Below are 18,439 nucleotides of genomic sequence, written 5' to 3'. Positions count from 1 at the left end.
CTCTATTTTAGTAATCCACTACAAAAGTTGTTTGTTTCTTATTATTTTTGTGGTTTTCTTAAGAAATAATATAATGTGGAATGTGGGGTTTAATAAGTTCAAAGCTACGACAATGACAAGAAGTGTGTGTTTTTTCTTCTCTGCCTTAATATGTAAATCAACTTATGCTTTTGTTGTTAGAGCAATTGGTTTAATCAATGTTTTTAACAACCTATTTGGTACTTATATGAGATTGACATTTCTCTTGTTCTGCCCCTTAAGACAAGTAATCTCTATCTCCCTTTCATGATGGTGATGAACTTGTTAGATTTTCCCTTAGGTAGTATATAAGTTTTGGAGTTTGAATTTCTAGATAAATTTGAAAGATGAATTTCTGTATTAGTTTTTTGAAGTGCTTTGTATGCTAGTTTGGTTAAAAATTCATGTTAGATTCTTTTTTAAAGTTCTTTGAATGCTAGTTTAGTTAAAAATTCATCTTAAGTTATTTTCTAAAGTTCTTTGAATGCTACCTTAGTTAAAAATTCATGATGTTTGATTATTTACCTTTGAGAGCTTGTTATTCTTTAGAAAAAACTTAATAGATTTTTGAGTCAAAATTTCTTTTACAAAAAAAGATCTTTTCTCCATCATGAATGAAAAGGTAGCCAAAAAGAAGGTCTAAGTTGATTTTTCCTTTCTTTTCAAATTGTTTTAAGTTATGAATAAAAAATCCCAACTTTTAGGTCTTTTGTTCGGAATTTCTTTAATTTTCTTAGTTCCTTTTTTTCTCCTCCTAAAATCAATTTTTTTAAAAAAAAATAATTTAAATTATTTTCAAAAGGATTTGAATCATTTTCAAAAGGATTTGAATCATTTTCAAAAGGATTTGAATCATTTTCAAAAGGATTTGAATCATTTTCAAAAGGATTTGAATCATTTTCAAAAGGATTTGAATCATTTTCAAAAGGATTTGAATCATTTTCAAAAGTATTTGAATCATTTAAGGACTTTAAAAGAAAATTTGTTTTTAGGTTTAGGGCAAAAATCTCACTTTCTTTTAAAAACATGCAACTCATTTCATACAAGTTGCATTCTCTTTTTGGTTTTCCAAAAACTTTGTTTTTATTTTGCATAAGTTTGAACTTGTGCCCCCAAACTAATGGGAATGTCCTTGGCTTTGGTAATCTTTTTCACTTGAGGTTGAGGATGTATGGGTTATGGAATATTGAATGAAGATTTGACACAACCCTACATAAAAGATATTTTAAAATTTATCCTTGCTACCAGTTTCAACTTAGCTAATGACCTTTTAGTTTGAAAATTTGTTTTAATTATTTTTGGAGTGTATTAATTTTTTTTTTTTCCACAATTGTGTGATGTTACTCACTTCTTGAAATTGATTCTAGAATGTTATTTGCATCGAAAAAGCTTTTCCCAAAGTTGATTTATTTAGTTGGTTATATACCTTGTATAGCTGATGTCTTTGTAAGTTCATGCCATGCAGATATTATGCTCTCGTAATTGCTTGTCATCATCTTTTATCCTAGCTTCTCCATTTGTATTGAAAGTGCATTGCGTTAAAGATATGCTCTTCAGGTACACTCTCCACCATTCACTTCTTTTTAGTTACATATGAAATGTTTTGTGTGAACCATACCATGTTTGATATTGGCGCTGAGTGCCTTGATGTTTGTTTGATTTTTGCTGATGAGATGCATGCTATATATTTTGTTGTTTGAATTAACTTCAGTATATTGTAATAGCACTTTAAATTGCAGTCCTACGCATCTTACTCTTCCTTTATGGTCTAACTTGAATTATTTGTTTAGCATGCTTAATATGTTATTGGAATTTAAGTAATCACCATTAGTCTTCCTTGATTCCCTCTATTAATAACTTAATTGTCTTACTTCCCTCAACTTAAGTAACCTGATTATTGGACCTAGACTTGGGTTTATTATTTCAAAGGCATGTTTTTTCAAAAGTTTAAGGTGTCATTTTTCTTAGGGTTTTAATTTCTTATAATATTTTTCCTATAAAAAAATAAAAATAAGTGGCATGAGAACTCCAAATTTTAATAAAATATCAAATTTTCACAAATAAAAAATGAGTCTCGTTGTCGAGTGGGGACGCAAGTGAGAAATGCAAGTCCATAGTAACCCCCTTCCTAGACTTTGTTTATGGCACCTTCTTTCATTCAGTTTGATTAGAGTACCCCCCATCCTTAACATTGTTTAGGGCACCCCCTTTTCCTTGAGGTTTTTTTTTGGGCATCCCCCATAGTTTGTTTAGGACATCTCCCTTTCCTTTAGTTTGTTTAACTCATTCCCCTTCATTAAGTTTGTTTAGCATCACCCTTTCCTTTAGTTTATTTAGGTCATTTCCCTTTATTAGGGCATCCACCTTCCTTTAATTTGTTTAAGGCATCTCCTTTCTTGGAGTTTCCATAAGTCATCCTATTCCTTTGAGTTAAATTAGGGAATCACCCTTCCTTTATTTTCTTAGGTCATCTGTCACACCCCGGTTTTTGTTATTCTTCAAACTAAACAATTAATACTCGAATAAAGTATAAGAGCTCTCAAAAATTTAAATGCTGAGTTTCTGCTTGATTTTGTGCAAAAAGAGGATACTCAAAACTTGTTATAAAGAGTACATCTTGTATTAAACTTTATTACTATAGTTAATAAAATATGTTTTGTATCACAAAAGAAACTTGTACTACATTAATTTACGTATACCAAAACCCCATTGTTCACTATGGGTAGCCCATACTACAAGTGTACCTGACAAATATATATATTACATCATTCCTACAAAAAGATTCAGTCTTTGATACAAAAGGCAAGGCCTCAAAAGACTTTCAATGCGAACAAATAGCATCCAATCACAGTAAAGTATTGCTCAAGCATTATTTTCTGCATAGGTCTTCTGACCTGCATCTAGAGGTGGAAGGGATAAGGTGAGTTCACAACTCAGTAGGAACGTTTATAACCATCCTAAGCATACCCTTAAAAACCTTGAATTAAATGTTTAATAGCATGCATGATAAACATTTTATAACCATTAACAAATGTGTAATTATGTCAAACATGTATGCATGTGTTTTTGCTAGTTTCATCTTTGCTTTTCCTCATCCATCCTTTCACAACTGATAAACTGCTAACCCCCACCAATCTACACATCAAATATCGGTGCTCCACAAGATACTCGATTAATATAATAATGACTATTCTGGGACATCACCCAAGGTCAAGTCATACCCCGTGTCTTTTGAGACTCATACCAAGGGCAGGATCAATCCTGTGTCTTTAGGAACTAAAACCCAAGGGTAGGACTAACCCCATACACCCACATCGGAGTGTCTTCCTCAAGGGCTTTAGGGACTTTCACCCAAGGACCCACGGTCCAATATAAACAATATATCAAATGATAATACCTGTAGCATCACATAAACACTTCCCACCAATCAATTCTCTGAATATCATCCTGTGATAATTCCATATCCTTTGTGCAATGCAACCACACATGAAAATGACATTTCTACAACATAGAACCATGAATCTTCATACCAATATACATTCCAATATCATGGTAACATTTTAATGCAATAAATCGAGATGCAATGACACATTAAAATATTTTATGAAATCATAAAAATAACATGAAATTCCAACAAATGATTCAAGGAAAGAAATCAGATACACCATAGAATAGCATAAAATTCCCTACCTTACATGAGTTTCCTTTTTGTGTTTATTTTATGTAGGTGATCTTTGCCTATTACGAGGAACTGAAATGACACAACATAATTTAGGTTTTCTAACCATTAAAATTTATTTAATTAAAACTTATGAAATTTTCCTTTCTTACTAATTTTTTACAACTTACTATTGTTAAATTTTTTTAATGCTCATATTCCCCAATTAATTACCAAACACTAATTCTTTTGATTTTCTTAAAGCCTAGCCTATTAACAAATCCCAAGTGTCCAAACAACCTAACTAATTACATGTTTGCTAATTTTTTTTCCAGTCAAACCAAATTAAACAAAGATTCATGCTGATCTTGCCATTAATAAAATACTTAAGCTAAAATACTTTCATCTTTAATTAATTGTGATTTTTAACTAAAATGGGTTTATAGCTAATTATACTCAACATTTACTCAAATTTTACTGTTAATTCTTTTCAGCATGCCATTAGGAACCAAAATAAATGAAAATTACAAAATTGAACAACTTGCTTACCTCAAATCTACACTTTCTCTCTCTAGATCCTCTCTCTAACCCAAGTTACTATAGGTGAACTGGTGCAAAACGAGTTGTAGCTGCTTTTAAAGGGGTCTCCATGCAACCAAGCACGAGGTGGTAGGCCACATGGCTACCACCAATCCACCCAAGTATGAGGTGGCATTCCACTAACTTCAATTTCCCAATTTTGCACTTTAGTCCTTTAAGTTATCAAAAATAAAACCCATAATTGCCCATTAGTCCTTTAGGTTTTCATAACCCTAATCAGTCCCTAAGAATCTAATAAGCATGCTTAGGTCATTAACTAATCTCAATTAACCTTAATCAAACTTTAATTCATAATTAAATAGGATTAACACTAAACTAGTTTTAATATTTAATTAAGCACGTTTAAAGTTAAGTACTAAGATAATCATTATCGCCTATTTAATTCATTAGTACTAGATGTTACATCATCCCTCTTCATGGAGTTTTCTTTTTTCAATTCATCCTTATTTCCTAATTTTGTTTATGACATCACCTTTCCTAGAGTTTCTTTAAGGCATCCCCTACCCTTAGTTTGTTTAGGTCATCCCATTTCCTTGATTATTATTAGGGAATCTCCCTTCCTTGACTTTGTTTAGGACATCCCCTTTTCTTTTAGTTTTTTTTTAGCATCCCCCTTCCTTGAGTTTTTTTAGGGCATCCATTTTCCCCGAGTGTTATCATGACACCCCCTTCCTTTAGTTTGCCTGGGCCATGGGGTTCCTTTAGTTTCCTTAGTGCATCACCCTTCCTTCACATTCTTAGGTCATTCCTCTTCATGGAGATTGTTTAGTTCATCCCCTTCCTAGAGTTTGTGTAGAGCATTCGCCTTAGTTGAATTTGTTTAAAGCCATCCCTACTAAGTGTTTATTCAGTGCACTCCCACTTTGTTAAGTTTTATAGGGCATCCACTTTCTTAGAGTTTTTTAAGGACATCCCGTGTCCTTGAATTTGTTTATGGCATAGAGTTTCATTAAGGCATCCTTTCCTTTAGTTCTTGTGGGGAATCCCCTCCTTCCTTGATTTTCTCTTGGACATCCCCTTTCCTTTAGTTTGTTTAAAGTATTGTCATTCCATGAATTTGTTTAGGGCATTCCCCTTCCTTTAGTTTGTTTAGGGCATCCCTATTTCTTAAGTTGCATTAGGGCATCTCCCTTTCTTGAGTTTCTTAGGTCAATCCTCTTCATGGAGATTGTTTAGTTCATTCCCTTTCCTGGACTTTGTGTAGAGCATCCCCTTTCCTTAAGTTTGTTTAGGACATCCCCCTTTCAATAGTTGATTTAGTGCACCCCCACTTTCTTGAGTTTTATAGGGCATGCACATCCTATAGTTTGTTCAACACCTCCCATTTTCTATATATTTTTAGCGCATCTCCCTTCATTGAGTTTGTCTAGGGAATCCCCTTTCTTGGAGTTTGTCTATGACAATTACTTTCCATCACTGTTATTAGCACATCCCCCTTTCATTAGTTTTCTACGACGTCCCCCTACCCCTTGAGTTGGTTTATGGTATACCCTCTTGGAGTTTGTTTAGGACATCTTCCTTTCTCCAGTTTGTTTAGGATATATTCCTTCAGTGACTTTGTTTAGGGCATCTCCCATACTCAAGTCTTATAATGGCATTCCCCTTCCTTCACTTAGTTATGGCATTCCACTTGGGCATCCCCCTTCCTTGAGTTAGTGTGTGGCATCCCCCTTCCTTGACTTTGTTTATGGGATCCGCCTTACTTTAGTTTGTTTAAGGCATTCCCCATCCTTGAGTATGTTTAGGGAATCCCCCTTCATTGAGTGTTACTAGGGCATCTCCCTTCCTAAACTGTTATTAAGGAATCCCCCTTCCATTAGTTTGTTTAGGGCATCCTCGTTCCTTGAGTTTCTTAGGGCACCCCTTTCCCTTGAGTTACTTTAGGGCTTCACCTTCCTTAAGTTTCTTAGTCTCTTTTCATGAAGATTGTTTAATTCATTCTCCTTTTTGGAGTTTGTGTAAAGGATCCCCCTTGCTTGAGTTTGTGGCACCCCCCTTCTAAGAGTTGATTTAGTGCACTCCCACTTCCTTAAGATTCATAGTGCATCTACCTCTTGGAGTTTGTTAAGCCCCTCCCCTTTTTTGAGAAATTTTTTTTTGGCACATCTCCCTTTGTTGAGTTTGTCTAGAGCATTTCCCTTCTTAGAGTTTGTTTACAGCGTCCGCTTTCCTCGAGTTTTAATAGGGCATCCCCCTTCCTTTAGTTTGTTTTATGCATCCATGTTCCTTGAGTTTCCTTAGGCCATCCCACTCCCTTGAGTTTCATTAGGGCGTCACCCTTGCTTTAGTTTCTTAGGTCATTATTTTTCATGGAAATTTTGAAATTCATTCCCTTTCCAAGAGTTTGTTTAGAGCATCCCCCTTCCTTGAGTTTGTTAATGACATCCCCTTCCCAAATTTTGTTAAGAGAATCCCCCTTCTTTGAGTTTCATTAGCACATCCCCCTTCATTGAGTCTTGTTAGCACATCACTTCTTTGAGTTTGTTTACAACATTCTCCCCCCATATCTTTGTTTAAGGCATCCCCCTTCCTTGAGTCTTATTAAGATGTCCCACTATCCCTTAGTTTCTTTATAGAATATCTATTCCTCGAGTTTGTTTAGTGTTTGTGCCCTCTTCCTTGAGAATTTTTTTAGTGCATCCCCCTTCCTAGAGTTTGTTTAGGGCAAACTAATTCTTAGAGTTACTTATGGCATCCCCTCATTTGATTATGTTTAAGGGAACCCCCATCCTTGAGTCTTCTTAGCGCATTCCCCTTCCATGAAGTTCCTAATGGCAATGCCTTTTTTTGAGTTGTTTTAGGGCATCCTCCATCGTTGAGTTTATATAGGGCAACCTCATCTTTTTTGTTTCTTTAATGCATGGACCTTCTTTGAGTTCATTTAGGGAATGTGATTTCATCGAGTCTTATTAAGGCATCTTTTTCCATTATTTTGTTTAAGGCATCCCCCTTCATTCAGTTAATTTATGGCATCCACCTTCCTAATCTATGTTTAGATCATCCCATTTTCTTCAATGTTATTAAGGCATCTCCTCCTACCCATCCCATAGTTTCTTTGTAGCTATTCCTTGCATTTGTTTAGGTTATGCCCACATCCTTGAGTATGTTTAGCACATCCCCCTTTCTTGAGTTTGTTTAAGGGTATGCCCTATTCCTATTCCTTGAGTATGTCCTTAAGTTTGTTTAGGGTATTCCCCTTCATTGAGTTTATTTAGGGCATCCTCTTTCCTTGAGTGTTATAAGGGTATTCCCATTCCTCTATATTTTTTTTAAAAGGATATTCATGTTCATTGGGCTATCAAACTACCTTGATTTACTTAGTCCATCACCCTTCTTTAAGTTTCTTACGTCATCCATCTTCATGAAGATTTTTAATTCAATCCCTTTCCTAGAGTTTGTTTAGACCGACCAACCAACTTCCTTCAATTTTGTTAGGGCATACCCTTTCCTAGGGATTACTTAGTAGACTCCCACTTCCTTTAGTGTAGTAGGGCATCCCCCATCTAGTAGTTTGTTTAGCGCAACTCCATTTCTTGAGGTTTTTTAGCACAACTGATTTTGATGGGATTGGGCATCCCCCTTGGTAGTGTTTGTTTGTGGCATGCCCTTTCTATGAGTCTTATTAGTGAATCCCCCTTCTTAATATTCATTTACAACGTTCTTCTTCCATTGGCTTTTTAAGGGCATCCCGCTTACTCGAATTTGCTTAGAGCATCCCCCTTCCTTGACTTTGTTTAGAGAATTCCCTTCATCAAGTTTATTAAGGGCATCCTTTAGGGCATCCCACTTCCTTAAGTTGGTTTAGGGTATCCTTCGTCCTTCACCCCATAATCAAGATGTCATCCTATGTTCCTATATAAACATAATCATTTGTTCTCGAGATTCCTCATCATTGAAACGCCATTCATTGTTCTATTCATTTTCATTCTTAGTTTGTTTAGTTTCACATCGTTGAGATGTCATCCTAGGTTCTATCTAAGCTAATTCGTTTGTCTTTTGAGTGCTCATCATTGGACCATAATTCTTGGTTCTATCTCTGTTCATTGTTAGTTCCTTTAGTTACCCGTCATTGGGTTACTATCCTAGTTTTAATATGAGTTTATTCGTTTGTTCCCTCTTATTTCTCATCACTAGGACGTCTAACTAGGTTCTATCTATATCCAATTTGAGTTAATTTTGTGTCCGATCATTTGCATACCATCCTAGGTTCTACCTAAGCTTAGTTGGTTGTTTGTTATGTTTCTCATCATTGTGACGTCATCCTAGTTTCTATCTAGGTTTGTTCTTAGTTCCTTTGGGTTCTAAACATTTGGATGCAATCCTAGGTTCAACCTATGTTCATTGTTCATTCCTTTGGTTTCCCACCATTGTGAACTACCTAAGCTTATTCGTATGTTCCTTTGTTTCTCATTTCCAAACATTTGGATGCAGTCCTAGGTTTAGCCTATGTTCATTGTTCGTTCCTTTGGTTTCCTATCATTGTGAACTATCTAAGCTTATTTGTATGTTCCTTTGGTTTCTCATAATTAGGACGCCGTCCTAGGTTCTGTCATTGGTCATTCTAACTTCCTAAGGTTTTCCTAAGCTTATTTCTTTGTTCTTTTAGTTTCTCATCATTGAGATATCATCCTAGGTTTTATCTGTGCTTAATTTTAGTTCATTTGGTTTCAAATTTTTGGGCATCCCACTTCATTGAGTCTTGTTAGCACATCCCCTTCTTTAAGTTTGTTTGCAACCTTCTCCTTCCATGTCTTTGTTTAGGGCATCCCCCTTCCTTGAGTCTTATTAAGACATCCCATTGTCCCTTAGTTTCTTTATAGAATATCTATTCCTTGAGTTTGTTTAGTTTTTGTGCCCTCTTCCTTGGGAATTTTTTTGGTGCATCCCCCTTCCTAGAGTTTGTTTAGGACAACCCGATTCTTAGAGTTACTTATGGCATCACCATTTGATTATGTTTAAGGCAACCCCCATTCTTGAGTCTTATTAGCGTGTGCTAGGGCATGGGTGTTTTGTATCCATTGAGCAAAGATGGGTTGTAATTTTATAGCAGTATTTGAAAACATATCTTGAGGATGCCCTAAAGTGCATATCATATTGCCTAGGATAATGAGCATAAGAGCTAAAGGGTTATTATTGTATCAGCCCTCCGATAGGTTATGCTAGTTTTTTCCCCTTTCCTTTGTCTAAAGGACCCAAAGGGCCCGAAGCACCTTCACAAAGGGTGGAACCCTAGAAACGTTGAAGTAGAATACCTGATACAGAGTGGAACTCTAGGAAAGACTTAAGGTCGAAGACCGAAGCAGAAGTGAAACACACCTTCCATGAGTTTCCTAACGGCAACGCCTTCTTTTGAATTTGTTTAGGGCATCCTCCATCGTAGAGTTTATTTAGGGCAACCTCATCTTTTGTGTTTCTTTAATGCATGAACCTTCCTTTAGTTCATATAGGGAATGTGATTTAATCGAATCTTATTAAGGCTTCTTTTTCCATATTTTGTTTAAAACATCCCCCTTCATTCAATTAATTTATGGCATCCACCTTCCTTATCTATGTTTAGATCATCCCCTTTTTCTTTAATGTTATTAAGGCATCTCCTCCTCCCCATCCCTTTCTTTGTAGAATTCCTATTCCTTGCGTTTGTTTATATTATACCTGCATCCTTCAGTATGTTTAGCACATCTCCCTTTCTTGAGTTTGTTGAAGGGTATTCCCTATTCCTTGAGTATGTGCAGGACATCCTCCTTCCTTGAGTTGTTTTTGGGCATCCCCTTCCTTAAGTTTGTTTAGGGTATTCCCCTTCATTGAGTTTATTTAGGGCATCCTCTTTCCTTGAGTGTTATAAGGGTATTCCCATTCCTCTATTTTTTTTAAAGGATATTCATGTTCATTGGGCTATCAAACTACCTTGATTTACTTAGTCCATCACCCTTCTTTAAGTTTCTTACGTCATCCATCTTCATGAAGATTTTTAATTCAATCCCTATCCTAGAGTTTGTTTAGACCAACCAACTTCCTTCAATTTTGTTAAGGCATACCCTTTCCTAGGGATTATGTAGCAGACTCCCACTTCCTTTAGTGTAGTAGGGCATCCCCATCTAGTAGTTTGTTTAGCGCAACTCCATTTCTTGAGGTTTTTTAGCACAACTGATTTTGATGGGATTGGGCATCCCCCTTGGTAGCGTTTGTTTGTGGCATGCCCTTTCTATGAGTCTTATTAGTGAATCCCCCTTCTTAATATTCATTTACGACGTTCTTCTTCCATTGGCTTTTTAAGGGCATACCGCTTACTCGAATTTGCTTAGAGCACCCTCCCCCCCCCCGTGCTTGACTTTGTTTAGAGAATTCTCTTCATTAAGTTTATTAAGGGCATCATTTAGGGCATCCCACTTCCTTAAGTTGGTTTAGGGTAGCCTTCGTCCTTCACCCCATAATCAGGATGTCATCCTAGATTCTATCTAAACATAATCATGTGTTCCCGAAATTCCTCATCATTAGAACGCCATTCATAGTTCTATTCATTTTCATTTTTAGTTTGTTTAGTTTCACGTCGTTGAGATTTCATCCTAGGTTCTATCTAAGCTAATTCATTTGTTCTTTTGATTGCTCATCATTGGACCATAATTCCTTGTTCTATCTCTGTTTATTCTTAGTTCCTTTAGTTACCAGTCATTTGGTTACTATCCTAGTTTTAATATGAGTTTATTCGTTTGTTCCCTCTTATTTCTCATCACTAGGATGTCATCCTAGGTTCTATATCCAATTTGAGTTAATTTTGTGTTTGATCGTCTACATACCATCCTAGGTTCTACCTAAGATTAGTTGATTATTGGTTATGTTACTCGTCATTGTGATATCATCCTAGTTTCTATCTAGGTTTGTTCTTAGTGCCTTTGGGTTCAAACATTAGGATCCAATCCTAGGTTCAGCCTATGTTCATTGTTCGTTCCTTCGGTTTCCCATCATTGTGAACTATCTAAGCTTATTGATATGTTCCTTTGGTTTCTGATAATTAGGACGCCATCTTATGAGTTTTTCTTAAGCGTATGCACTATTCCTTGGGTACGTTCAGGACGTCCTCCTTCCTTAAGTTGTTTTTTGGCATTCCTTCCTTAAGTTTGTTTTCGGTATTCCCCTTCATTAGGTTTATTTAGGGCATCCTCTTTCCTTGAGTGTTATAAGGGTATTCGCATTTCACTATTTTTTTAGGGCATTCCTGTTCATTGGGCTATCAAACTACCTTGATTTACTTTAGTCCATCACTCTTCCTTCAGTTTCTTAGGTCATCCATCTTCATGGAGATTTTTAATTCATTCCCTTTCCTAGAGTTTATTTACACCGACCAACTTCCTTCAATTCTTTTAGGGCATACCCTTTCCTAGGTATTACTTAGCAGACTCCCACTTCCTTTAGTGTAGTAGGACATCCCCATCCAGTAGTTTGTTTACTGCAATTCCATTTCTTGAGGTTTTTTACCTCAACCGTTTTTGTTGAGATTGGGCATCCCCCTTGGTAGAGTTTGTTTGTGGCATGCCCTTTCTATGAGTCTTATTAGTGAATCCCCCTTCTTAATGTTCATTTACAATGTTCTTCTTCCATTGGCTTTTTAAGGGCATCCCACTTACTCGAATTTTCTTAGAGCATCTTCGACTTTGTTTAGAGAATTCCCTTCATTAAGTTTATTAAGGGCATCCTTTAGGGCATCCCACTTCCTTAAGTTGGTTTAGGGTATCCTTCGTCCTTCACCCCATAATCAGGATGGCATTCTAAGTTCTATCTAAACATAATCATGTGTTCCTGAGATTCCTCATCATTGGAACACCATTCGTAGTTCTATTCATTTTCATTGTTAGTTTGTTTAGTTTCATGTCGTTGAGATGCCATCCTAGGTTCTATCTAAGCTAATTCATTTGTTCTCTTGATTGCTCATCATTGGACCATAATTCTTGGTTCTATCTCTGTTTATTCTTAGTTCCTTTAGTTACCCGTCATTGGGTTGCTATCCTAGTTTTAATATGAGTTTATTCGTTTGTTTGCTCTTATTTCTGATCATTATGATGTCATCCTAGGTTCTATATCCAATTTGAGTTAATTTTGTGTTTGATCGTCTACATACCATCCTAGGTTCTACCTAAGGTTAGTTGATTGTTTGTTATATGTTACTCGTCATTGTGATATCATCCTAGTTTCTATCTAGGTTTGTTCTTAGTGCCTTTGGGTTCAAACATTAGGATCCAATCCTAGGTTCGTCCTATGTTCATTGTTCGTTCTTTCGGTTTCCCATCATTGTGAACTATCTAAGCTTATTGATATGTTCCTTTGGTTTCTGATAATTAGGACGCCATCCTATGAGTTTTTCTTAAGCGTATGCACTATTCCTTGGGTACGTTCAGGACGTCCTCCTTCCTTGAGTTGTTTTTTGGCATTCCTTCCTTAAGTTTGTTTTCGGTATTCCCCTTCATTAGGTTTATTTAGGGCATCCTCTTTCCTTGAGTGTTATAAGGGTATTCGAATTCCACTATTTTTTTAGGGCATTCCTGTTCATTGGGCTATCAAACTACCTTGATTTACTTTAGTCCATCACTCTTCCTTCAGTTTCTTAGGTCATCCATCTTCATGGAGATTTTTAATTCATTCCCTTTCCTAGAGTTTGTTTACACCAACCAACTTCCTTCAATTCTTTTAGGGCATACCCTTTCCTAGGTATTACTTAGCAGACTCCCACTTCCTTTAGTGTAGTAGGACATCCCCATCTAGTAGTTTGTTTAGTGCAACTCCATTTCTTGAGGTTTTTTAGCTCAACCGTTTTTGTTGAGATTGGGCATCCCCCTTGGTAGAGTTTGTTTGTGGTATGCCCTTTCTATGAGTCTTATTAGTGAATCCCCCTTCTTAATGTTCATTTACAACGTTCTTCTTCCATTGCCTTTTTAAGGGCATCCCACTTACTCGAATTTTCTTAGAGCATCCCCTTTCCTCGACTTTGTTTAGAGAATTCCCTTCATTAAGTTTATTAAGGGCATCCTTTAGGGCATCCCACTTCCTTAAGTTGGTTTAGGGTATCCTTCGTCCTTCACCCCATAATCAGGATGGCATTCTAAGTTCTATCTAAACATAATCATGTGTTCCCGAGATTCCTCATCATTGGAACACCATTCGTAGTTCTATTCATTTTCATTGTTAGTTTGTTTAGTTTCATGTCGTTGAGATGCCATCCTAGGTTCTATTTAAGCTAATTCATTTGTTCTCTTGATTGCTCATCATTGGACCATAATTCTTGGTTCTATCTCTGTTTATTCTTAGTTCCTTTAGTTACCCGTCATTGGGTTGCTATCCTAGTTTTAATATGAGTTTATTCGTTTGTTCCCTCTTATTTCTCATCACTAGGATGTCATCCTAGGTTCTATATCCAATTTGAGTTAATTTTGTGTTTGATCGTCTACATACCATCCTAGGTTCTACCTAAGATTAGTTGATTATTGGTTATGTTACTCGTCATTGTGATATCATCCTAGTTTCTATCTAGGTTTGTTCTTAGTGCCTTTGGGTTCAAACATTAGGATCCAATCCTAGGTTCGGCCTATGTTCATTGTTCATTCCTTCTGTTTCCCATCATTGTGATCTATCTAAGCTTATTGATATGTTCCTTTGGTTTCTGATAATTAGGATGCTATCCTATGATTTTTTCTTAAGCATATGCACTATTCCTTTGGTACGTTCAGGACGTCCTTCTTCCTTGAGTTGTTTTTTGGCATTCCTTCCTTAAGTTTGTTTTGGGTATTCCCTTTCACTAGGTTTCTTTAGGGCATCCTCTTTCTCTGAGTGTTATAAGGGTATGCCCATTCCACTATTTTCTTAGGGCATTCCTGTTCCTTGGGTTATGAAACTACCTTTATTTACTTTAGTCCATCACCCTTCCTTCAGTTTCTTAGGTCATCCATCTTCATGGAGATTTTTAATTCATTCCCTTTCCTAGAGTTTGTTTAGACCAACCAACTTCCTTTAATTCTTTTTGACCATACCCTTTCCTAGGGATTACTTAGCAGACTCCCACTTCCTTTAAGTAGGGCATCCCCATCTAGTAGTTTGTTTATTGCAACTCCTTTTCTTGAGGTTTTTTAGCACAACCGTTTTTTTTGGGATTGGGCATTCCCCTTGGTAGAATTTTTTTGTGGCATGCCCTTTCTATGAGTCTTATAAGTGAATCCCCCTTCTTAATGTTCATTTACGACGTTCTTCTTCCATTGGCTTTTTAAGGGCATCCAGCTTACTCGAATTTGCCTAGAGCATCCCCCTTCCTTGACTTTGTTTAGAGAATTCCCTTCATTAAGTTTATTAAGAGCATCCCACTTCCTTAAGTTGGTTTAGGGTATCCTTCGTCCTTCACCCCATAATCAGGATGTATGTTCTATCTAAACATAATCATTTGTTCTTGAGATTCCTCATCATTGGAATGCCATTCATAGTTCTATTCATTTTCATTCTTAGTTTGTTTAATTTCACATCGTTGAAAAGCCATCCAAGGTTTTATCTAAGCTAATTCGTCTGTTCTTTTGATTGCTCATCATTGGACCATAATTCTTGGTTCATTGTTAGTTCGTTTAGTTACCTGTCTTTGGGTTACTATCCTAGTTTTAATCTAAGTTTATTCATTTGTTCCCTCTTATTTCTCATCACTAGGACGTCATCCTAGGTTCAATCTATATCTAATTTGAATTAATTTTGTGTCCGATAGTCTGCATACCATCCTAGGTTCTACCAAAGCTCAGTTTCAATCTATATCCTAGTTTTAAGTTTCTTTGTTATGTTTCTTGTCATTGTGATGTCATCCTACTTTCTATCTAGGTTTGTTCTTAGTTCCTTTAGGTTCCAAACATTTGGATGCAATCCTAGGTTCGACCTATGTTCATTGTTTGTTCCTTTGGTTTCCCATCATTATGAACTATCTAGGCCTATTTGTATGTTCCTTTGGTTTCTCATAATTAGGACGCCATCCTATGAGTTTGTTTAAAGGTACGCCATCCTCCTTGCTTGAGTTGTTTTTGGGCATCCTCTTCCTTAAGTTTGTTTAGGGTATTCTCCTTCATTGAGTTTATTTAGGGCATCCTCTTTCCTTGAGTGTTATTAGGTTATTCCCATTCCTCTATTTTTTTAGGACATTCCCTTCCCTCAATTTCTTAGGTCATCCATCTTCATGAAGATTTTTAAATCATTCCCTTTCCTAGAGTTTGTTTAGCCCAACCAACTTCCTTTAATTCTTTAAGGGCATACTCTTTCCTAGGAATTACTTAGCAAATTCCCACTTCCTGTAGTGTAGTAGGGCATCCCCATCAATTAGTTTTTTTTAGTGCTACTCCATTTCTTGAGGTTTTTTAGCACAACCACTTTTGTTTGGATTGGGCATCCCCCTTGCTAGAGTTTGTTTGTGGCAAGCCCTTTCTATGACTCTTATTAGTGAATCCCCCTTTTTAATGTTCATTTTCACCGTTCTTCTTCCATTGGCTTTTTTCATGGGCATCCCGCTTACTCGAATTTGCTTAGAGAATCCCTCTTCCTTGACTTTGTTTAGAGAATTGCCTTCATTAAGTTTATTAAGGGAATCGTTTAGGGCATCCCTCTTCCTTAAGTTTGTTTAGGGTATCCATCGTCCTTCACCCCATAATCATTTGTTCCTGAGATTTCTCATCATTGGAACGCCATTCATAGTTCTATTCATTTTCATTCTTAGTTTGTTTAGTTTCACATCATTGAGATGCCATCCTATGTTCTCTCTAAGCTAATTCGTTTGTTCTTTTGATTGCTCATCATTGGACCATAATTCTTGGCTCTATCTCTGTTTATTCTTAGTTCCTTTAGTTACCTGTCATTGGGTTACTATCCTGGTTTTAAACGAGTTTATTTGTTTGTTCCCTCTTATTTCTCATCATTAGGAAGTCATCATAGGTTCTATTTATATCCAATTTGAGTTAATTTTGTGTTCGATTGTCTGTATACCATCCTAGGTTCTACCTAAGCTTAGTTGATTGTTTGTTATGTTTCTCATCATTATGATGTCATCCTAGTTTCTATCTAGGTTTGTTCTTAGTGCCTTTGGGTTCTAAACATTTTGATCCAATCTTAGGTTCGGCATATGTTCATTGTTCATTTCTTTGGTTTCCCATCATTTTGAGTTATCTATGGTTATTCGTATTTTCCTTTTGTTTCTCATAATGAGCATTCCATCCTATGAGTTTGTTTAAGCGTATGCACTATTCCTTGAGTATCTTCAAGGCATCCTCCTTCCTTGAGTTGTTTTCGGGCATCCCCTTCATTGAGTTTATTTAACGCATCCTCTTTCCTCTAGAGTTATAAGGGTTTGTCCATTCCTCTATGTTTTTCGGACATTTCTGATCATTGGACTATCAAACTACCTTGATTTACTTTAGTCCATCACCCTTCCTTCAGTTTCTTAGGCCATCCATCTTCATGGAGATTTTTAACTCATTCCCTTTCCTAAGAGTTTTTTTAGACCAACAACCTTCCTTCAATTCTTTTAGGGATACCCTTTCCAAGGGCTTACTAAGAAGACTCCCACTTCCTTAGTGTAGTAGGGCATCTCCATCCAGTAGTTTGCTTATCACAGCCACGTTTGTTGGGATTGGGCATCCCCCTTGGTAGACTTTCTTTGTGGCATGCCCTTTCTATGAGTTTTATTAGTGACTACCCCTTCTTAATGTTCATTTACAACATTCTTCTTCCATTGGCTTTTTAAGGGCATCCGGCTTACTCGAATTTGCTTAGAGCATCCCCCTTCCTTGACTTTGTTAAGAGAATTCCCTTCATTAAGTTTATTTAGGGCATCCCACTTCCTTAGGTTTGTTTAGGGTATCCCTCGTCCTTCACACCATATTCTTGATGCCATCCTAGATTCTATCTAAACATAATCGTTTGTTCCCAAGATTCCTCATCAATGGAACGCCATTCACAGTTCTATTCATTTTCATTATTAGTTTAAACAGTTTCACATCATTGAGATGCCATCCTGGGTTCTATCTAAGCTAATTCGTTAGTTCTTTTGATTGCTCATCATTGGACCATAATTCTTGGTTCTATATCTGTTCATTCTTCATTCCTTTGGTAGAGTTTGTTTGTGGCATGCCCTTTCTATGAGTCTTATTTGTGAATACGCCTTCTTAAAGTTCATTTACGATGTTGTCCTTCCATTGGTTTTTTAAGGGCATCCCGCTTGCTTGAATTTGCTTAGTGCATCCTCCTTCCTTGACTTTGTTTAGAGAATTCCCCTCATTAAGTTTATTAAGGGACGTTTAGGGCATCCCATTTGTGTAAGTTTTTTAGGGTATGCCTCGTCCTTCACCCCATAATCAACATGTCGTCCTAAGTTCCGTCTAAACATAATCATTTGTTCCCAAGATTGCTCATCATTGGAATGCCATTCATAGTTTTATTCATTTTCATTCTTAGTTTGTTTAGTTTAACATCATCGCGATTCCATCCTGGGTTCTATCTAAGCTAATTCGTTGGTTCTTTTGATTGCTCATCATTCGACCACAATTCTAGGTTCTACATCTGTTCATTCTTCATTCCTTTAGTTACCCGTCATTTGGTTACTATCCTAGTTTAAATGTAGGTATATTCGTTTGTTCCTCTTATTTTTTATAACTAGGACTTTATCCTAGGTTCTATCTATATCCAATTTGAGTTAATTTTGTGTCCAATTGTTTGCAAACCATCTTAGGTTCCACCTAAGCTTAGTTGGTTGTTTGTTATGTTTCTCATCATTGTGATGTCACCGTAGTTTCTACCTAGGTTTGCTCTTAGTTCCTTTTGGATCCAAGCATTTCGATGCAGTCCTAGGTTCGACGTATATTCAATTTTCGTTCCTTTTTTTCCCATCATTGTGAACTATCTACGCTTATTCGTATGTTCCATTCCTCTGGATTACTTAGCAGACTCCCACTTCCTTTAGTGTAGTAGAGCAGAGCCATCTAGTAGTTTGTTTAGCGCAACTCCATTTTTTGAGGTTTTTTTAGCACAACCGCTTGTGTTGGGATTGGGCCTCCCCATCGGTAGAGTTTGTTTGTGGCATGCTCTTTCTATGAGTCTTATTTGTGGATACGCCTTCCTAAAGTTCATTTACGATGTTGTCCTTCCATTGGTTTTTTAAGGGCA

At 36.5% G+C, this 18,439-nt stretch overlaps 1 protein-coding gene across 1 annotated transcript in view; it reads left to right on the top strand.

Moving 5' to 3' along the window:
• The window catches only part of LOC104878068 (probable LRR receptor-like serine/threonine-protein kinase At1g53420), a 58,931-nt gene that overhangs the window by 16,735 nt on the left and 23,757 nt on the right, over positions 1-18,439 (top strand). Inside the window, exon 7 of the mRNA XM_059736976.1 lies at positions 1,484-1,575. Coding sequence (XP_059592959.1) covers positions 1,484-1,526 — 43 coding nt within the window. The 3' untranslated portion in view covers positions 1,527-1,575. The remainder of the gene's footprint in view (positions 1-1,483; positions 1,576-18,439) is intronic.

The sequence above is a fragment of the Vitis vinifera genome, chromosome 5 (genome assembly GCF_030704535.1).
Source record: "Vitis vinifera cultivar Pinot Noir 40024 chromosome 5, ASM3070453v1".
NCBI classification, from domain to species: Eukaryota; Viridiplantae; Streptophyta; class Magnoliopsida; order Vitales; family Vitaceae; genus Vitis; species Vitis vinifera.
Note: the sequence above shows the minus strand (reverse complement) of the source record. Positions and strands in the feature narration are given on the sequence as shown.